General features: G+C 40.5%; 1 protein-coding gene across 10 annotated transcripts in view; it reads right to left on the bottom strand.

Annotated features, from left to right (window-relative positions):
- Window positions 1-2,369: 2,369 nt before the first annotated feature.
- unc13bb (unc-13 homolog Bb (C. elegans)) overlaps window positions 2,370-23,216 on the bottom strand; it is a 187,451-nt gene continuing 166,604 nt past the window's right edge. For 6 of the 10 annotated variants that reach the window (XM_078956187.1, XM_078956186.1, XM_078956189.1 and 3 more), the window contains 5 exons: window positions 6,216-6,363; window positions 5,955-6,011; window positions 5,692-5,784; window positions 5,448-5,607; window positions 2,370-4,754 (listed from right to left, as the gene is read on the bottom strand). In XM_078956187.1, coding sequence (XP_078812313.1) covers window positions 4,469-4,754; window positions 5,448-5,607; window positions 5,692-5,784; window positions 5,955-6,011; window positions 6,216-6,363 — 744 coding nt within the window. In that variant the 3' untranslated portion in view covers window positions 2,370-4,468. The remainder of the gene's footprint in view (window positions 4,755-5,447; window positions 5,608-5,691; window positions 5,785-5,954; window positions 6,012-6,215; window positions 6,364-23,216) is intronic. The other 4 variants (XM_078956188.1, XM_078956190.1, XM_078956192.1 and 1 more) reach the window with 1 other exon arrangement.

Raw genomic sequence — 23,216 nt, 5'->3', positions numbered from 1 at the left:
GGCAGATCAAAAAGTGCTCTGTGACTCTGTGTCAAACTTAGGAATTTTTTTCTATATTCCTGAAACTTCTGTCCGATCAGAAGGACTGAATACTTTGACGTTGCCTAAGCCTGCTGGAAGGCCTGCTGACGCCAGCTCAAAATCTGATTTGTTGAAAGAAATGAATGTCCGAAATTGATTTTGCATTACAAGGTTGAAAAAAAAAAACGGATGGTGAGGGCCTCTTTAGCTCTGACCCTGCCTGGCAACAGTTAAATAGTTAAATAATCCAATGTGAAAATACATGTCTTTTTGAAGGCAGCATAACCATCAAAAAACACAATAAAAGGGAATGGACAGACCACTTTGAATGATTTAATGAGTGTTCATGGACAAAATATAACTAACACAATTCAGATATTTTTTAGGCCTTCAGAGAAGGCCTTGAAGGCTCTGACGGCCCACCACTGACGTGAGTAAAAATCTCTTCAATCATTGGCCAGGAATTATGAGGGCAGGGCAAAGCAATGAGAGAAAGAATAACAGAAGTTCTTTTGGAATCCTTGTCAGCATTGTTCACTTATTCAAACTTTATATTTCACTGACCAATTTATACCATCTATGTCAAGGTCAGGTACAACAATTTTTACATTTTTCTTTAGTACGACAGAGACATGCTGCAAGGCGGTTACTGAGAAGACTATGAAAATACACCCATAAGTGCTCATGACATATAGATTGCAGAAAAAACTGTGAGAAGCAACATGTATGATGTTAAAAGGCGTTTTAATGATTCTGTATTCATCTGACCAAATTTCATTGAGTAGCACCGCTACTTTGTTTCCATCCTCAGTGACAGTAGCTGTTTGGTCTAGTTGTTCCAATTCAGACTGAGGAAAAGTCAGAGCGCACTGGAGCTCAGTCTGATTGGAAACAAATAGAACACCTCAAAAGATGGGTCTGAAAGTGGTGTCTGGTCCCGAACCAAGATCTGCCTAGGTGTATTCAGATGTTTCGAATTATTGTGGGAAACTAACTCAGGTTCACTTCAAGTGAACCAAATGTGTTCAGTCTGAATACGCCCCAAGATTATTCCTATTGTCAGATAAGGGACTGTTGTTTTAGACTTATGCCCAAATGGTCTTTTTGGAAAGATTCCTATAAAATGTATCAGTCAGTGTGAATTTATGAAAAAAGAAAAAGAAAAATAAGCAGACAAAGATTTTAAGAGGGTCAGTTGAAAATTACGGAGCTCGTGTCCTGATATTAAAAAAGTAAAATATATTTAGTTCCCACGGATTAATATCTTGTTCGCACAAAATACAATTCCGTTCCAAGATAATATTGCGTTCCCCCGAAATACTATTTCGTTCTTGAGCGAACTAAATAATTAATTTGTTCGAACGCTATAATTATTCACGTAATAAGTCATTCATAAACACAATGTGCTCTCCGTCCGGCCGCAGAAGCCGCTTTCAGCAGTAACTTCCCTGTCTCTGTGACCCACATTCGTTCAAGAAAGAAAAAAGAAAAACAAGTATGATCAGTTTACTATTGTCTCCTTGACTATAAGAAAAATATCACAAGATTTATAATACCTAAGCTTGCTGCTTTGCCATACAATTCACCGGATATAGCTCCTACTAGCTCTGCGGCGGAGCTCTTTTGCTTGTAATGCCGGCATTTAACCAGCCAATCATTGGTCTTGTTGTTACACCTCAGTTACAGGGACACGGTGATGGTATGCATGATGCATGACGGGACACGGAGGATGTTTAGAGATCAACTCTATTTATTTTAAAAAGCACAAAAGCATCGGTAATCACGTTCATTCACATGGTCCTGGTACGATCTCCGTCCATCTTGCTGCAAAAGCCACTTTCTGCCGCTACTTCTGTGTCTCTGGGAGCATTCAATAGGGGGGAAAATAGAAGCAAGAATGATTGATCTATTATTGTCTCGATGATTATCAGAAAAATATAAGATTAGGCTGGCTGCTTTGCCTACCGGACTTAGCTTTTAGCTCATAGCATTACAAACATGGCTATCGTATGGTAAAACAGCAAGCTTAGGTATCATAAATCTTATATTTTCTTTTATTTATTGAGACAATAATATGATCATACTTGTTTTTCTTTTTTCTTTCTTGAAGAATGTGGGTCACAGAGACACGGAGGTTACCACTGAAAGCGGCTTTTGCGTCCGGATGGAGAGCATATCCGTGTTTATGAATGACTTATTACATGAATAATTATTGCATTCGAACAAATTTTGAGGGGACTAAATAGTATTTCGAGGGAATGCAATATTATTTTGTGGGAACTCAATATTATCTTGTGGGAACGGAATAGTATATTGTGCGAACAAGACATTAATTTGTGGGAACAAGATAATCTGTGGGAACAAGATATATTTTAATTTTTTAATGTCAGGTCACGGGCTCCATAAAAAATAAAGAAAAGCAAACAAAAAAATAATGAATAGATTAAACAAAATGTAAGATATTATTTGGGGACTTGATTTTTCCATAGCAGAGAACATCCAACCACCCAAAATTCAAGTTTCAGTATAATTTAAAATAACAAATCAAGACATTAAATTTGGGGAGGAAAAAGTCAATAAAAAATTAAAAAACAAGAGGGAAAATTTGTTGATATTGAAATAATTTATATGAAATAAAAACAGAAATTTTTACAAGGTGACAAAAAGGAGTGACAGTACAAAAAGAAATGCAGTGACTGGAAAAACTGTACTCAACTATTGCAGTGGTCAAGTGGTACACAAATTTAAAAAAGTGCAACACTAAAGATAAAAAGTGAACACTTTCATCTTGGCACAAATAACAGGGGTCTTACAGGGTGGCTAGAGGCATTAGCTCATATACCAAATACATGAAGTTCACATGGATAAACACCAAGTTAGAAAAAAAGAATATGTTTTTATGGTTTCAAACACACACTGAGAGTTTCATATTTAATACACTGTAGATGCCCAATTCAGATGAAATATTTCCTGAAATGTTTCCTTCAGATATGGAAAAATTTACTAACATACGAATCTCAAATAAATCCCTCCCATCTACAGATCTAAATTAAAAAAATCCCACATCATCAGGGAAGGATAACTGAAAACACTTAAGACATTTGGAACCATTCAACACCAAATATCACAGAATAAAGAAAAGCAGTTTGGGTAGAGCGGCTGGACTGCAGGATCATGAAGACAAAATCAATCTAGAACTGACAAATGGAAAATTCACGTGACGACTACATACCCCAAGGTATTGACCAGAAGGATTTTTTTATTTTTAGAATAAAAAAAAAAAAAAAAAAGTATGGCATTTTTTCATAAGCATAAGGCCTCTTTACCGAGGTTCGAAAACAGAGGAGAATATATGCAAACTACCACTGTTTAACAGGGAAAGCTTTTCCTCCAAGTAACCAGATTATCCAAGTATAGAAAACACATTTGCTCATAAATTCCACCTATTATGTCTTGATGTATGTTATTATCTTGGAACGGAATTGTATGTTTTTGTTTCATTTTGATTTTAATTTCTAAAATGGCTAAAAGTCTTACAACTGTTGGTTTCTACTATTTTGTTGCCATATGTTTCATTGTTATGGTCACAAAACTGAAGCAGCACAAACAATAGGTGCAAATTCACAAACATGCCAATCTGGAAACACATTTCAAACATCCGAGACCGTCAAGAAGAAAAAAAAAGAAAAATGGCTACAGAATCCAGTATACCAGGCCACCAAGACTTCTTAAAAGAGCTAATAAATAAAAACTTGTTAAAATGTTTTAACAGAGAAGGAATTCTGTGAGGTTTTGAGTTATAGTGAACAGGTATTGCCAACAAAGTTAAATACAAGCAGGATGTCAACTTGAATGGAGAAGGCACATATTTAACTGATCGGTTCTTTAAAGGAGAAAATGAAGGGGTTATTATGATATACAGTCACTCACAGGTTCACTCTTAACTTTGCAAAATCATTTCATGTCAGTGGACTGTCTCTGGCTTATAAGTCTTCCATTCAAAAAAAGAACTTTAAAGATAAAATTGACTAAAGTCATTAAGGAAATTGATCTTTAAAAGTATATTACATCACACATTCACAGTTTCAAGTGTAAGGCTTAAAACAATAGATTGAACTTCAATAGAGAGATCAGGGTTATTGCATGGGAACACCAGGGAAATGTAGGAACTTATTTAACCCTCTGGAGAGATTTGACATACACAATATGGCACTTAGGCAGATAAGGAAGGAGTTTTAAGAAAAGGTTTAAATCGAAATAGCTTGTAAGAAAAGCTTGAGTGAGCTATAAAATACATTAGTAAATATTGCTGTTATGAGAAACTAGTAAACCAAGCATTCGATCAATGATAAAAATGTAAATGAGAGCCAGAGAGCTTGGCAAGGCATCATTTAAAATTCAGCAGCAGCTAGAACATATTGAATGTCCAGTTTTCCCCCAAGTGTCCTCATCGACCCTCTTCGGCAGATCGAGTTTCAGACTTAAGCCTCACAAACTCCTTTGCCACATCGTCGTTGGAGCGCTGTGAGAGGATCCGCATGGCGGTGAGGCCCGTGTCATCCATGTAAATGCGTTGTCCCAGAGGGCACCAGCAATCACAGTTTCCCTTCTCCATGATGTCTCTCAGCTGCATCACAACCAAACCCACAACTTGATCAGTGCGGCCAAAACAGTAGTCTTTCACGCAGACTTGTACTTCATAGCAGTCAAAGCCATCCTGGTTACCCAGAACACTGCAAACAGAAAAAAAAGTTTTCTATTTTTTACAGGAAATCCACTTTTGTTACATGGCAAAGTGATCACTTTCAATAAAAAGTCAATATAAACATGTGTAATTGCACATTTTTTGGGCTTTCAGCATTCAAAACTCTAATGTTCACATCACTATGCAAGTTTTTAAGTCCATTTTTGGGCTCCACATACAAAAGGAGCAGCCATTGAATGTGCATTGAAAGTTGTGGTAGTAACATATTCACTATATTTTTTTATTATATTTTCAATTCACAGAACCTCTTGAAAATTGATAATGGAGGAGTAACCAATAATAGCAGTTTGTGCCTTGCCAGAATTATATGAGGCCAAGTCTGTCCTATATCGGAATAGAGCTGTGAAAGAGAAAGGCTGTAGCAATATTCACATTTGCAAGATTTGCACCTGTTCGACATTTCACACCAAGCCTCCTCTAACAGTAGGTACATGTGCTAGTATTGGGTAGTAACAATCCAGTGTGATCACTACATGCTAAAAGTTGTTCAATAACCCACGTTCTACGTGTTCTTGACACAGCGACACATGCCTGGTCTGCACCAAACTTCAAATACGCAAAAGGTCATCTCACAGTGCGATGTAGAATCAGCACATCAACAAGTAGAAGTCACTGTTGTAGAGGTCCAAAATAAGGCAGAACTGCAGGGTGGTAGACTTACAAATGAAAGGTTTCATTGAACTTCGGAGACCAGCTGTTGTTCTTGGACTTGGTCTGGAATTTGCGTTTCTTGTCGCCGAGGTGAGGTCCGATCATGGTGACTTCAACAAATGGGCGAAACATACCAGATGTCTGCCATTTCAAATCACTGGCTCCTATGACTAGTGAAGCAAAAATGATAACAAAAACATATCTTAGTACATTATAATGACCTTTAATATATATATTTAAAAGTTCTACCAGACCTTTGACCGTAACTTTCCGCTCTCCGCTCTTGGGATGAGTAAACAGCTCAATCTGAAGGGAAACTTCCCCGATGGGTTTGTCCACACCCGATCCTGTTTCAGGGATCAATCCAGTGAGTTTACACATTTGGGTAAAATATTCATTCAAAACAAGTACAGATTTAAAAGACTGGGATGGGTGTGTACACATAAGTCAAGTCTAAAGGGTAAGATGTGTGGGGGGAAAGGTTGGATAGCTGGCAAATGACTTCAAGGAGACCTACCCCTGCTGGGCTGTATTTTTTCATTTGGAGTAAACCTAATACCCTTTCCATTGTGCACTGGCACAGACGCAGCACAGGAGATAAAAAGAAGACAGCAACAACTTATCAACAAGGCTTCTTATCAGAAATGCATCAAAATCAGACAAGTGAGCACATGGAATGTTAAATTTCAGGTTAGGGTGATGAATTTGCATCCCAGGATCTTTTCTGGGGAACCATTTTATGGGTGTTAAGAGTCCAAGGCGTAAACAAACAAACTACCTTGAGTGTGTTGGGTTGTCACAAAGGTTTTGATTAGTGAGTCTGTGGTCTGAGTGTAGAGGGACAGAGCGTGGCGCAATGAGGAAAGCTCTGGACTCTTCTCCAGAAAGGCTTTCTTCAAGCCGTTGCCTCCAGCATGGAAGTATTGCTGCAAAGAAAACAGACAGGGATGCACTTCAAAAACATATAAAGACAGATTGAAGGTTATAGCCAGGTTTTAAACCAAATGTTAATTTATGTTTTAATAGGCTATCAAAGTTAACTTTTTGAGCTTTTAAGTGTATCATGGTAAATGGCGTATACTTGTATAGCGCTTTTTTAACTTCCTCAAAGGCCCAAAGCACTTTACATTTACAGTCCCAAACCCCCTATTCAAAACCCTGATGCCCGAACTCTGTTCGAACATCAGTCCGCTGCGGAACCCTGGTGCCAACCTATAACCACCACCCCAACAGATGCACCACTTTTGTTCTATTATAATGTTAATTCCTCACAAAAAACAATCCCAAAGCTCCAACAACCCAAAAGTTTAGATATTGTTTGTTTTTGTGGGTGGAACGCAGACTACTGAGGCCAGCTCTAGGTTGACATCATGAACTGGGCAGCACCCACAAGGAGCAAAAGCTGGTGCGCCTCAGAGATCGAGTAGTTTTACTTCCAGGTAGAAAATGAACACACTAAAACAACTCATATTTAATGAAAAAACAATTGCACTTTAGTGTGCATAAGGTAATATACTATCATAAATATGGATTCGTTTTTCATGGGCCTTTTTTTTGCGCTGACTCTTGCCGAGGGAGGACAGGCGCTTTTTCCTCTCGCTCCTCCTATGTCAGCCCTTTCCCAAGTCTGTCCCAGAGTTTGCATGTTTCATCCTTCTGCAAGTACTGCTTTTTCCACTCTGAATATGGAATTGATCAGCTGGTCTCTGAATTTGATCGACAAAGTTTTCTCCACACGAAGGAATGGGAAAGCAGACCCTTCCTGCTCAGACGGTACCCATGCAGCGGGATTCACCATCGATCCATGGGGCAAGTGGAGGCTGGTGTGCCTGGCCCAGCTGTCTGTGGAAGATGTCTAGGATGTGTACAAGACCAAAGTTATTATTTTTTGCCCACAGAAACAAAAAGAAAGTGTCAGCAGCTACCTTCATTCTCTGTCTCTTAAACCCCTCAAATCAAGTCAGAAACCTAGGGGTAATCATGGACTCTGACCTAAACTTTAACAGCCATATCAAGTCAGTAACATCAGCAGCATTTTACCATCTGAAAAACATTGTCAAAATCAAAAACATAATGTCAAAGCCAGACCTGGAGATACTTATTCATGCATTTGTCTCCAGTAGGTTAGACTACTGTAACGGCCTGCTCACCGGCCTCCCCGAAGTTGTAAGACAGGCCTCTTCTGTGTTCATGTTCAAATCTAGACTTAAAACATTTTTGTTTAGCCGTGTATATGACTGAAAGGTCCTATCTGCACTTTTCTTTCCTTTCCTTCCTTTATTTTTAAATCAATTTTCAATTTTTTTCTTTTCTTTTAAAGTAAATTTTACGTCGATTATTTCTATGATGTATTGTGATTTTAATGCATTTTTCTGTTTTGTGAAGCACCTTGAATTACTTTGTGTACGAATTGTGCTATACAAATAAACTTGCCTTGCCTTACCTATTTGGATTCTGATAATGGGATTCCTCCTAATTGGGATCGGAGGATTTCTGATTTATCGGGCGGTCTGGGAGCGGAAGACGGAGAGAGGTGAGCTGTCAAAGCTCTGGGGAAAGATTCTTCGGGGAAGAAAGACTCGCAGTGAGAAACTTTTACAAGCGGATCAAAAGCTCTGTGCTCGTCTTGCCCACTTAAGCAGTGTGCTTGAGACCATTGAACTCATGAGGAAGATGGAAGCCACCTTGGAGTACGTATCTGCCCAAATTGAGGGAAGGCTGGCCTAAATTACCCACTTTTTCGAATCAAATCTGCCTCAAAATTGCAGGACCAGAAGGGTTCCTGTTGGTGGGGGGAGACTTTAATTGTGTCCTAAATCAACATCTAGATAAGAAACCGTTTGAGCCAGGGCCGACACCACGCAAGACAAAGTTACTGCATAATACAATGCAGGAACTAGGACTCATGGACATATGGCGACATAAACATCCAAAAGAGAAGGAATATACTTTTTTCTCCAAAGTACATAATAGCTACTCCAGAATAGATTTTTCTGTGTGTCAAGAAGAGATGCCTATAAAGTCACAAATTGCTATATTGACTCGATAACAATATCTGACCATGCACCAGTAGTCCTCTCATTAAATCTGCAAAATTACAGTGAAATCAGACAGTGGAGATTAAATGTTTCTCTTTTAAACAATCCGGAGGTGGTCAACGACATTAAACAAGAATGGAAAAACTATTTGGAAAATAATGATAATGGAGAAACCTCGCACACTATATTATGGGAAGCCGCAAAGGCAGTGCTGAGGGGTAAGATTATAACGATCTCATCTAAAATAAAAAAAACATAGGGGAAAAAAAATAAAAGAATCTTGAGAAGGACATAATGGATTTGCAAAGAGAACATCAACAGACAAATGATAAAAACACCCTAAAATCTTTAAACCAATGTTGACAGGCATATAACGATTTATTAACCAATAAAGCAGAGGGAGCCTTACGATTTGCTAATCAGAGATATTATGAATCAGGAAACACGGCTAGCAGATTATTGGCATTCCAATTACGCAAAGCCCAAGCCAATCGAAGCGTAGCAAAAATAATTAATCCGTCCTCAAAGAAAGTAGTATCCCACCCAAAAGATGTGGCGGAAGTCTTTTCTGCTTATTATGAAAAATTGTATGACTCACCGGACATTGCAAATAGAGAAGAAAAGATCAAAGTCTTTCTAGAAAAAATTAAGATGCCCAAATTAACTAAAACACAAGCTGAAACTTTAGTAGAGCCAATTACAAAGATAGAAATAGAAAATACAATTAAAAACCTGAAAAACAATAAGTCTCCAGGGATAGACGGGTATCCAGGTGAATTTTATAAGTGTTTTAAAGATGAAATCTTGCCTCTTTTACAAAAAGTTTTTAATCATACGTTAAAGGAAAATGACCCACCTAAATCCTGGTCTCAAGCAATAATATCAGTAATACACAAAGAAGGTAAAGATCCTGCAAGCTGTGCCTCATACAGACCCGTAAGTTTGCTTTGCTGTGATATGAAAATTTTGACAGCAATATTGGCTAAGAGAATTCAGAAATATATAAGGAATTTAATTAAACCAGATCAAACAGGATTCGTACCCGGTAGATTAGGAATAAATAATATAAGAACAGCGCTGAATATCGTGCAGGCAGCTAAAAAGAAATCAGAACCGTCAATGCTTGTAAGCTTAGATGCCGAGAAAGCATTTGATAGACCAATGTCTGCAGGCACACTTATCAGATAATTCATTAGATCTGAAAGGAAAATGGGAATTGGAGGCAAACATTGTCATTGAGGATGAAAAGTGGGAAGCAATCTGCGAGGGGGTTCATAAAATTTCAAACAGTCCTACATGGAATGAATTCAACTGGAAGATTATGATGAGATTTTTCAAGACACCGTATTTATGTTGGAGGAAATGCAATAAAATAGGAGATCACACACATATTTTTTGGGACTGCCCTGTTCTCATACCATATTGGCAAGGAATTCAAAACATTATTAAAGTTATAACAAAGGCCATTAAATCCACTTTAATATATAATAGGCATCCTTCCAGAAGAAGGCATAGGGAAGAAAAAAGTTAAACTTATACAAATTCTTCCACTGGTGGCAAAAAAGATGATTACCAGATCTTGGCTTAAAACCTCACCCCCGACTCTTGAACAGTGGAGGCTTTGAGGAAAGTTTATTTGATGGAAAAAAAAATAACAGCTAAACTTCATTTGAGGTCAGAGATGTTTTATGACTTATGGACTCCTGTGACTGAACACTTTGGTTGGCCAGATGGATAAATTTTTGCAAAGAGTGTTTTTGCAATGGGACAGTTTTGTTTACCTTTATGGGCGGCTTTTCCACTCATAATCAGTGTACAATGTAATATTTCTTTGTCAATTATTGTTTCATTGTTTATTTATTTTTATGGTAATGTTTTCTGAGCCCTGGGAAACTAACTTTGAAAGACTCCTGTTGATACCTTCATTTTTGCTGAGATGCCAATTGTTCTTCGTTCATTTCGTTATGCTGTCAAAGTCAATAATTGATCTGCATACTTGAATAAAGTGTGTTCAAAAAAAAAAGTATGGAAGATGTGCCTGGCCTACGGAGCTGCACTCAAAGACTGATTCACATGATCAGTTCCCCAAAGAAATTTTGGAGCGTCGAAAAAATCCTGTTCCCCAAGGGTGAAGAGGCCTGCGCTGTTATCTCTGTGGACCGGCTCTATGTGAATGGACAGCTTCACCGCGACCCAAACATCACCCCCTGGCTCTTCTAAAATAAGATATGTATCCAGACTCTTTACACTCTCTGAACAGGGGATAGTTTATGCTTGTATTTGACACACTGGGCATAACTCATGGGGCATAAATGTTTTCCACTTTAGTTAATATCACCACCAGTCTCTTTCATAGGCAGTTGCAGACCTATTCATAATGGGTTTGTTCTGTTCTTACCCTCACCGTTCCCTTAATCACTTCCCCCTCTGCAATTCTTTCCTCTCTTTTTTCACACAACCCTTCTCCTCACCTAAGCTGTCACATAACACACTTAGACACTCAACATGTCCAGCACTACATCACACACACTGTACATTACACATAAAGAGTCATAACAACAATAAGTGCACCAGTATGTGTACATATATACTCATTTTTGCACTAATCAATAATATACATTATCTCGCATTCACCTTAACAACAGCATGTCCACCCTTAAGTTAGTTACATGAAATGTGCACTGACGTTAGTTTCTTCAAGAAACTCATATGTACGGAGCCCGTGTCCTGACATGGAAAATATAAAATATATTTAGTTCCCACAAAAGAATATTTTGTTCCCACAAATTAATATTCCGTTCCCACGAAATGTTATTTAATTCCCTCGAAATAATTCAGTTGTGCGAACGAAATTGTATCTTGCTCTCACAAAATATTGTTTCGTTCCCACGCATTAATTAATTTGTGCGAACGAAGTAATTATTTACGTCACAAGTCATTCATAAACACGGATTGCTGTTTCGCCTACCAGACATAGCTCCTAGCCACTATCTTTATAAATACGGAAGTGAGCAATATTTGGATTTACAGTAGATACCCACATTTCTGTCTGTGTGTGTCTTATTACATTGCATTGAAGACACAGGGTGTTTAGAGATCAGATTTATTTATTTTAAAAAGCTCTACAAAAGCATCATACTCGTTAACAGTCACTCTACATCCGAAGGCTAGTAGGCTACATGCTAAGTGTCCCATCGTGCATCACGTTTTCCCCATAATGCATCTCGACCAATCACCGTGTCCCTATAACTGTAGTGTAACGACAAGACAAATGATTGGCTGGTCCTGATGCGTGATGCATGATGAAATAAGTAGCATGTAGCCTACTAGCTTTCAAATCTAAAGTGACTGCTTACGAGTATGATGCTTTTGTAGAGCTTTTTAAAATAAATAAATCTGATCTTCTCTGTGTCTTCAATGCAATGTAATAAGACACACACAGACAGAAATGTGAAGGTATCTGCTGAAAATCCAACTATTGCTCACATCCATGTTTATGAAGCTAGGCCAGGGGTCGGCAACCTTTTTTACTCAAAGAGCCATTTGGGACCGCCCCTAATGAAAAGAAAGCACCCGGAGCCACAACCCGTTTTGACATCATTATATATATTATGCATGTATATATTATTCAAAGGTGCTCATTACGTCGATCCCGATCGACCGGTCGATCTTCAATGACATGGGTGTAGATCGCGGGCCAGAAAGATTTAAAAAAAAAGTACTTCTTTAAAATCCACCATCCAATCAAAATCCTCATTGAGAAGTACGGGACTTGATTGACATGTAGATTGGCCAACTGGACATCGTCTGAAGCATGCGTCGCTGCAAATGCACATTGTGTTCTTTACAGGATGATACCGCGGCCGCGTGTGGGAGGAGTCTGGTCTGATCGCTGCATGGAGCGATGTGTTTGTCAATGCATGGTAGACACGGAGAATGTGGAGTGATCAGGTTTATTATTTTGAAGAGTTCTGCATGGTAATCATGTTTCCATGTTTGAGTTCATAAAATCATTCAAGGGAAAGTCTATGCTTCAACTACCGCAGGGAAAGCTGCGTCTCAATCTGACGCCTGTGTTTGCATGTCTCTGACAGAGTTTGAAGCCAAAGCCCCTCCTCCGCCTCTCCACCTGCTTTTCCTCTCTACCTGTTCACCTGTTCACATCCTCTGCAGCTGAGATTTGTTTCCCCCGCGCTCCTCAGTATGTCCTACACAGAGAGCGCAAAATACAGTCATCATAGGTTGACACGATAGTCGGGGCGCTCCAGCGCAGCACATGGATGAAAGAGCCGGACGCAGGTTATAGCGGGGATAGAGCGGGTTAAACAAATGAAAGAAATAAGGCGCTCCACTGAAGTAATATTCAATATTGTGCACATTTTATTATTAGTCTGAACTATCTTTTATTTAGAAAAATCTTTTATTTTGCTAAATCAGTCCAGTACGAAAAAAAACATCAACAAAAGCTGTGTTGGGCGGTTTTTGGCTGGGTCTGGCGGTTTTCAGATGACTTTTGGGCTGGAAAACTGTGACTATCTGGCAACACTGACGCTAACTCTCAGTCTGTCATCAGCGAGTTGCTCTCTGCCCTGCGGCACGTCAAGTTCCCGGCAGAAGATCGCAGTGTTTATTGAAGCCGCCCCGCGTGTCTCTTCCTGCTATCAGCTCTGCAGGTCTCGCCCAATAAATACGAGCTCATTACGAAGCTGTTTTTTACGTGGCATGCGCTTCGTACGGAGCCATCAGCGCCTTTGAAATGCCATGAAAAATGAACAAACTAAAATAAAATTTAATTATTATAAAATACTCATTATTTTCCAAAGTCACAGGGAGCCACAACAGAAGGATGAAAGAGCCACATGTGGCTCCGGAGCCATGGGTTGCCGACCCCCGAGCTAGGCGAACCAGACAGCTTGGGCATCCTAGATCTTATTATATTTTTCTGATTATCATAAAGACAATAATAGATCGATCATTCTTGTTTTTTTTCCCCCTATTGATCTTTACGCCCCCAATGTAGATGATCAATCATTCTCTCATTCCTTTTTCTTTTCACTATCTGAGCACACAGTCAAATCAGTGAGGGGGAGACCTCAACACGTCTTTAGATCCAGCAATGGATAGGCTAAGTAACACAGAAAATCTTACAATCTGGCAGTCCACAAACACTGATAAACAGCACATGGAGGATTTTGGTCTTTGTGATATTTGGCGACCAGTCCACCCCACGAAAAGAGCCTACACTTTTTTAACCACAGCACATCGATCATACTCAAGGCTAGATTATTTTCTGTTCAACAGCTCCTTGTTGAGTATAACTACGGAAGCACAGATCCACCCATTACTGGCAGTGATCACGCACCAGTTTCCCTGACTCTAAAAAAAAACAACTTCACTTAGGAGCTGGAGGTTCAATACATCGCTGCTCGGAGACCCTAACTTTATTGACTATTTTTACAAAAGAATGGTCCTTATATTTACAAAATAAAAACCACCCAGGAATTTTCCCATGCCTTCTATGGGAAGCCGGGAAAGCAGTCATAAGAGGCAATCAACAATCGCCTACTCCCTCCAATGAAAAAAAAAAGGAAAACTCTAAGCTAGTGGATTTAGAGCAAAAACTTAGATTGTTAGCAACTTTTTGGATAAACAAACTCTGCAACTAATAAGAAAAAGTTAGACTCAAACTAAATGAAATAACTAATCAAAGAACACAGTTTTTATTACAGAGACTACACTTGGAGAGGTTTGATCACAGTAATAAATCTGGGAAATTTTTGGCAAATCAACTCAAACAAAAAAAAGGAAAGACAACAATTTCATCAGCCATAGATTAAACAAGAAACACGACAAATGATCCAGTTGCAATAAACTCTGTCTTTAAAAACTTTACCAATATCTTTATTCATCCCCAAGTTGATCCTTCTGACAATGACAAAAGTAATTTTCTCAGCAGCATTGATTTGCTTATACCAACAGATGAGCAAATTACAGCCCTAGAGTCCTTTCTTACTGAAGAATAGCTACATAAGGCACCAACTAATATGCCTAATAAAAAAGCCCAGGACCAGATGGCTTCCCAGCATAATTTTATAAAGAGTTTTGGCCTACTTTAGCTCCAACTTTTCTCAGAATGACAACAGAAGTAAAGGGAAACAATTATTTTCCTCCAAATATGAACTCCGCCAACATTATTTTACTTCCGAAACCTGCGAAAGATCCCACATCAGCATCTAGCTACCAACCCATATACCTGATTAATGAGGATCTAATAATAATCTGCAAAACTTTGGCTGGTAGTGCAAGGACCCTATTGTTTTTCGAATTTTTATTACACAGAGTGCAAGGACCCTATTGGATCAGTTAGGTTTATTTTTAGGGCCCGAGCACGTAGTGCAAGGACCCTATTGGATCTGTTAGGTTTATTATTAGGGCCCGAGCACGTAGTGCAAGGACCCTATTGTAACTGTTAGGATTATTATTAGGGCCCGAGCACGGACTGCAAAGACCCTATTGTTTTTCGAATATTTATTATTAGGGCCCGAGCACGGAGTGCAAAGACCCTATTGTATCTGTTAGGTTTATTATTAATAGGGCCCGGGCACGGAGTGCAAGGACCCTATTGTATCTGTTAGGTTTATTAGGGCCCGAGCACGGAGTGCAAGGAACCTATTGTATCTGTTAGGTTTATTGTGGCCTAGTGCAAGGACCCTATTGTTTTTCGAATGTTTATTATCATTAGGGCCCGAGCATGGAGTGCAAGGACCGTATTGTTTTTCGAATGTTTATTAGGGCCCGACCACGTAGTGCAAGGACCCAATTGTATTTAAAAGGATTATCATTATTAGGGCCCGAGCACGGAGTGCAAGGACCCGATTGTATCTGTTAGGTTTATTAGGGCCCGAGCACAGAGTGCAAGCACCCTATTGTATCTGTTAGGTCTATTAGGGCCCGAGCACGGAGTGCAAGCACCCAATTGTATCTGTTAGGTTTATTATTAGGGCCCGAGCACAGAGTGCAAGCACCCTATTGTATCTGTTAGGTTTATTAGGGCCCGAGCACGGACTGCAAGCACCCAATTGTATCTGTTAGGTTTATTATTAGGGCCCGAGCATGGATTGCAAGGACCCTATTGTTTTTCGATTGTTTATTATCAGGGCCCGAGCACGGAGTGCAAGGACCCTTTTGTATCTGTTAGGTTTATTATTAAGGCCCGAGCACGGAGTGCAAGGACCCTATTGAATCTGTTAGGTTTACTATTAGGGCCCGAGCATGGAGTGCAAGGACCCTATTGTATCTGTTAGGTTTATTAGGGCCCGAGCACGGAGTGCAAGCACCCAATTGTATCTGTTAGGTTTATTATTAGGGCCCGAGCACAGAGTGCAAGGACCCTATTGTATCTGTTAGGTTTATTATTAGGGCCCGAGCATGGATTGCAAGGACCCTATTGTTTTTCGATTGTTTATTATCAGGGCCCGAGCACGGAGTGCAAGGACCCTTTTGTATCTGTTAGGTTTATTAGGGCCCGAGCACGGAGTGCAAGCACCCAATTGTATCTGTTAGGTTTATTATTAGGGCCCAAGCACAGAGTGCAAGGACCCTATTGTATCTGTTAGGTTTATTATTAGGGCCCGAGCATGGATTGCAAGGACCCTATTGCTTTTCGATTGTTTATTATCAGGGCCCGAGCACGGAGTGCAAGGACCCTATTGTATCTGTTAGGTTTCTTATTAGGGCCCGAGCATGGAGTGCAAGGACCCTATTGTATCTGTTAGGTTTATTATTATTATTATTCCGACAGAAGAGTCGCCTTTTTGAGGCCTTTAACATACCCCGTAATGTCAGTCAAAAATGCAAGGTCACAATCATCATATTCAACGGACATCTCCTCCAATAGCACCTTGAAAATCCTGTGCTGTTTTGCTTTGCAGCTGAGGTTGTTTATGATTTTCACAATAGGTGTCATTAAGTGTCCAAAGCCAATCACTTTTACACATAAGGCCTACCGGTGAATCTCGCAGCAGTAATGCAGACATTTTGGAAAGTCTGTGTCAGCTTTACAGTGAGTGATGAAACCTGTTTGTCGGTCAATCATAGCAGGAGCCCCGTCTGCAGGTATGGCTACCAGCTTTTCTAATGGTACCTTGTTCTGCACAAAAACTCCTTCACCGTGTTATACATTTCAACTCCTACTGTAGTTGTCTGTCAGGGCAGATGTGTCAGGAGTTCTTCTCTTGTGGTCACCAAAAGCTATGCTGTACTGTTGCCGTCCACAGACACTGGACGTCAAACCACCTGCACTTTGCAAGATCCCGGTCCAGCTAATTGGCCAAGTTATCAGACATAGCTGACACTCATCTAGACATTGTAGTGGAAATTGAATGAGTTCTATTGTTCTCATCCTTAGGGACAGTGATAGCAATTATCATCATTGCTTGTTTCTTAATCTGATAAAAACCTTCTTCTCCTTAATGAGAAAATGAGCAGGTCTAAACGAGGCTTAGATTTAAGAATTTTTTTCATGCTATTTGCAAAAGTCTTTGTCCCTTAAGGCAACAGATTACAGTCCCCCCCCCACCCCACCCCCACAGGCTGCTGTCATATTGACATTAGTTTGGAGCTCCAGAATGGACAAGAAAGAACGACGAGAATGGCTCGAGCAGGGCGTTGCTCACGGGGCGGTCGCTCGTGCCAGGCGGTCGCACGTGCTCGGGCCCGCTAAATGCTACTTGTAGCTTTAATTATTATTTTTCTTCTGCCGGAAGAATCGCATTTTTGAGGCCTTTAACATACCCCAAAACTCACCAAATTTGGCACACACATCAGGAGTCGCGAAAAATTTCGTATTTTATGAGTAATTGGCATGGGTGCGCAAAAATGGCTCGACAGCGCCACCTACAATGACTTTTGTCCCGACGCCCCACATATGCTTTAACGTACAAGCTTGATTTTTTCAGGGCATGTTCATCAGATGGAAACCTACAAAAAAGTCTGTAGGTACCAAGCTGTCAGTTGAACAGGAAGTCTGCTATATTGGTGTCAATATGTCGTTTTTGCTGTATTTTGGTCATTTGCAGGCCTCATTCTAGAACGAACTCCTCCTAGAGATTTGTGAACAATGACTCCAAACATTGGTTTTGTAAACTAAACACATGTCCGATGTTAAATTGCGAAGCTTTTAAGTTTTTACGGTTGTTTGTGACCGTGGCGGCACGTCAAAATTGGAGGTCGTTTCGAAAACACGCCATGAAAAGAAAAATGGCCATTACTCAGCCATGCATAATCTAATCTGAACAAAAATTGATGTGCATTATTGTAGTCTGACTTTGAACAAATCTGCAGTGGGAAAATCCGGAAACGGTGTAGCGCCACCTGCTGGCAACAGGAAATGACATGTTTTGCTTGGAGCATCACTGCTCCAAGTAGGATGAGCAAACACACCTCAAAATGACGTCCACCTGTTGAAAAAACATTGAAGTTTACTCTGATAAAAAACCATAACTTTCAAAGCGGGGGTGTGGTCGTGACAGAGCGGCAAAGTTGGGCGTCTCGCCATGCACAAATGTTGCTCTCACGTGCACATTCCTTGTCCGATCTCACTGAAAATCAATGGATATGATGAAGCTTCCATTCTTAACCCATGGATATGACAACTTTGGTCGAGCTCTATAGCGCCACCTAGTTATTGCATGGGGCACATTCTGCCCTGTATTTTCTCTGTGCTTTGTCCGATGTTCATAAAATTACAACAGGAGATACTCACAAGGGTCTTCTCTCATCGTTTAAAGTTTCATGGGTGTACACCTGACGGTGCCTGCGCAAGCCACCGCCAAACAGGAAGTGGTTGATTGCGTTGTAGTCAGATATTTAAAAATTCATAAAAAATCAGCCGTTTGTATCACAAGGCTGAGATTTCAGAATGAGATTTCCCCATACATATCTCCAACTTAGATATACAGCACTCGCATGGGTGCACAAAAACGGCTCAATAGCGCCACCTACAATGTTTGTTTTCGCGAGCCCCGCCATGTTCTTTAACATACAAGCTTGATATTTACAGGACATGTTCATCAGATGAAAACCTACAAAAAAGTCTCTTGGTACCAAGCTGTCAGTTGCACAGGAAGTCTGCTATATTGGTGTCAATATGTCATTTTTGGTGTATTTTGGTCATTTGCAGGCCTCCTTCTAGAACGAACTCCTCCTAGAGATTTGTGAATAATGACTCCAAACTTTGGTTTTGTAAACTAAACACATGTCCGATCTTAAATTGCGAAGCTTTTAAGTTTTTACGGTTGTTTGTGACCGTGGCTGCGCGTCAAAATTGGAGGTCGTTTCGAAAACACGCCATGAAAAGAAGAATGGCCATAACTCAGCCATGCATAATCTAATCTGATCCAAAATTTATGTGCATGATTGTAGTCTGACTCTGAACAAATCTGCAGTGGAAAAATATGGAATAAGTGTAGCGCCACCTGTTGGCAACAGGAAATGACATGTCTTACTTGGAGCATCACTGCTCCAAGTAGGATGAGCAAACGCACCTCAAAATGACATCCACCTGTTAAAAATCCATTGAAGTTTACTCTGATAAAAAACCAAATCTTTCAAAGCGGGGGTGTGGTCGTGACAGAGCGGCGAAGTTGGGCGTCTCGCCATGCACACAAATGTTGCTCTCACGTGCACATTCCTTGTCCGATCTCACTGAAAATAAATGGATATGATGAAACTTCAATTCTGAACCCATGGATATGATAAGTTTGGACGAGCTCTATAGCGCCACCTAGTTATTGCATGGGGCACATTCTGCCCTGTATTTTCTCAGTGCTTTGTCCGATGTTCATAAAATTACAACAGGAGATACTCACAAGGGTCTTCTCTCATCGTTTAAAGTTTCATGGGTTTACACCTGACAATGATTGCGCAAGCCACCACCAAACAGGAAGTGGTTGATTGCGTTGCAGTCAGATAATTAAAAATTCATAAAAAATCAGCCGTTGGTATCACAAGGCTGAGATTTCAGAATGAGATGCCCCCTACATATCTCCAACTTAGTGTCCAGAGCCAATCACTTTTACACTTAAGGCCTACTGGTGAATGAAGCAGCAGTAATGCAGACATTTTGGAAAGTCTGGGTCAGCTTTACAGTGAGTGATGAAACCTGTTTGTCTATTGATCATAGCAGGAGCCCCGTCTGCAGTCACTGCTACCAGCTTTTCTAATGGTACCTTTTTCTGCACAAAAACTCCTTTACCGTGTTATACATTTCAACTCCTCCTATATTTGTTTGTAAGGGCAGTTCTGTCAAGAGTTCTTCTCTTGATGTAAAGAAAAACAAAAAAAACAAACAAACACACAGCTGCGCTGCACTGCTGCTGTCTAGAGAATCTTCAAACTGGATGCAAAACAACATGCGCTTTGCAAGATCCCATTCCACCTGATCAGCCAATTTATCAAACATAGCTGACACATGTCGAGACATTGTAGTGGAAATTAGATCACTTCTATTCTTCACATCTTTAGGTACAGTGTTAGTGATTATCATCATTGCTTGATTGACAACTTTTTAATCTGAAAAGGCCTTCTGGATGAGAAAATGAGCAGGACTAAACAAAGCTTTGTTTGAATTTTTTTTCACAATATATGCAAAAATATCAGTCCTTCAAGGAAACAGATTACAGCCCCCCCCCACCCCCACCTTCCGCCGAAAGGCTGCTGTCATGTTAAATGTAGCTTGCAGCGCCAGAATGCAGAAAGAAGAACGACACAAAACGGCTCGAGCAGGGCATTGTTCATTCACTCACTCGTTCATGCTATATGCAAAAGTCTTTGTCCCTTAAGGCAACAGATTACAGTCCCCCCCTCCCACACCCCCCACAGGCTGCTTTCATATTAACATTAGCTTGGAGCTCCAGAATGGACAAGAAAGAACGACGAGAATGGCTCGAGCAGGGCGTTGCTCACGGGGCGGTCGCTCGTGCCAGGCGGTCGCACGTGCTCGGGCCCGCTAAATGCTACTTGTAGCTTTAATTATTATTATTATTCTTCCGACTTTTCCGTCGCCTTTTTGAGGCCTTTAACATACCCCAAAACTCACCAAATTTTGTATACACATCAGGAGTCGCGAAAAATTTCATATTTTATAGGAGAACGGCATAGGTAAACAAAAATGGCTCGATAGCGCCACCTGCAAAATTTGTTTTCGCGAGCACCTCCATATGCTTTATAGTACAAACCTGATTTTAACAGGGCATGTTCATCGGATAGAAACCTACAAAAAAGTCTCTTGGGACCAAGCTGTCAGTCGCACAGGAAGTCTGATATTTTGATGACAATATGTCATTTTTGCTGTATTTTGGTCATTTGCAGGCCTCGCTCTAGAACGAACTCCTCCTAGAGATTTGAGAGTAATGACTCCAAACTTTGGTTTTGTAAACTAGACACATGTCCGATGTTAAATTGCAAAGCTTTTAAGTTTTTATGGATGTTTGTGACCATGGCGGCGCGTCAAAATTGGAGGTCGTTTCGAAAACACGCCATGAAAAGAAAAATGGCCATTACTCAGCCATGCATAATCCAATCTGATCCAAAATTGATGTGCATGATTGTAGTCTGACTCTGAACACATCTGCAGTGAAAAAATCTGGAGAAAATGTAGCGCCACCTGCTGGCAAGAGGAAATGACATGTTTTACTTGGAGCATCACTACTCCGAGTAGGATGAGCCGACACACCTGAAAATGACGTCCACCTGTTGAAAAGCCATTGACGTTTACTCTGACAAAAAACCATAACTTTCAATGCGGGGGTGTGGTCGTGACAGAGCGGCAAAGTTGGGCATCTCGCTATGCACACAAAAGTTGCTCTCACGTGCACATTCCTTGTCCAATCTCACTGAAATTCAATGGATATGATGAAGCTTCTATTCTGAACCCATGGATATGACAATCTTGGACGAGCTCTATAGCGCCACCTAGTTATTGCATTGGGCACATTCTGCCCTGTATTTTCTCTTTGCTTTGTCCGATGTGCATGAAATTAAAACTGGAGATACTCAGAAGGGTCCTGTCTCATCATGTAAAGTTTCATGGGTGTACACCTGACGGTGCCTGCGTAACAGGAAGTGGTCGATTATGTGCACCCAAATAATAGAAATTTATTATAAATCAGCCGTTTGTCTCAGGAAGCTGAGATTTCAGAATTAGATGCCTTTAATAACCTCCAGCTTTGATATGTAACACTATAGGGTCTACGAGAAACTTCATCACTTGATTTTTTTAATGAAATTTTGGACTGAACAAAGATTTTTAGCATAAATTCTGTTTAGGTTATCAGCACCAAGAATTCAACTTTCATAGGCATTTATGTGCTACTGCTTCCTAAAAAAATTCAGAATTATTGAAGTTACAGGTGAACTTTTAGACATCATTTCATCCAAAAAGGTCCGAAAACGTCTTTTTAGGCAAAACTGCAAACACCTATTTTTTTGCATAACTTATCTTTCAAATATCAGCACAAAAAAATTAAAAACGGTAGGGATCTGTGTTTGCTGCCTTCCATATTTTTTTCAGACTTAAAAGTGTAACAGATGATTTATAAAAAATCCTTTTTCATCCAAAAACCTGTGTTAAATCTGTCTAGACTCCAAACAAACATTTTTTATGGTAACTTATGTTTCAACAATCGACACCAATTTTCACAGACCTATAGCTAAACATGTCCCATAGCTACCTGAATATTTTCATAGATATAAAATGAACTGGTCATTCTAACATCTGGCATTCTAACATCTAACATCTTACATGTCAAAGCCTCTCTCAGCCTGGCTCTGCTGAAGGAGTCGTGTTACAACCCCGCCCCCTCCTGCTGGGACCCCTGCTATGTAAATTAGCAAGCAGTGAACAGAGAGATGAGGAGTAAGAATGACCATTATTCAGGCATGCATAATCCAAAGACAGCCAGTTAAACACTGAAAGACATATTTTTTCGGTATGTCTTTCATACATCTTTAGTATTAAAAACTCTCCAAGATGAATGTGCCTGACTCCACCTGCAGGTGGATCACAGACTTCCTGACGGACAGACAGCAGTATGTGAGGCTGGGGAAGCTCGTCTCAGATACTCGGACCACAAGCACCGGATCCCCCCAGGGCTGTGTCCTTTCACCCCTGTTACTCTCCCTGTACACAAACAGCTGCACAGCTGGTCACCTGTCTGTCAAACTCCTGAAGTTTGCTGACGACACCACACTCATCGGCCTCATCTCTGACGGAGATGAGTCGGCCTACAGGAGTGAAATAGCCAGGCTGGTGTCATAGTGCAGCGCTAACAACCTGGAGCTTAATGCTCTGAAGACAGTGGAGATGACAGTGGACTTCAGGAAGGCCCCAGCCCCCCTCCCCCCTGTCATCCTCTGTGACTCCCCGGTGACCTCTGTGGAGTCCTTCTGCTTCCTGGGAACCATCATCAGCCAGGACCTCAAGTGGGAGCAGAACATCAGCTCCATCACTAAGAAGGTCCAGCAGAGGATGTACTTCCTGAGGCAGCTGAAGAAGTTTCACCTCCCTGAAAAGATGCTGGTAGACTTTTACACCGCCATAATCGAATCCACCCTCACGTCCTCCATCACAGTCTGGTTCGCTGCGGCCACGGCCAGAGACAAGGCCAAGCTGCAACGCGTCATCCACTCAGCAGAGAAGGTGATCGGCTGCCACCTCCCGTCTCTCCAGGAGCTGCACATCT

Source organism: Oryzias latipes, chromosome 12 (genome assembly GCF_053564925.1).
Source record: "Oryzias latipes strain Hd-rR chromosome 12, Olatipes_Hd-rR_3.1".
Classification (NCBI taxonomy): Eukaryota; Metazoa; Chordata; class Actinopteri; order Beloniformes; family Adrianichthyidae; genus Oryzias; species Oryzias latipes.
This window is presented reverse-complemented; position numbering and strand designations above follow the sequence as displayed.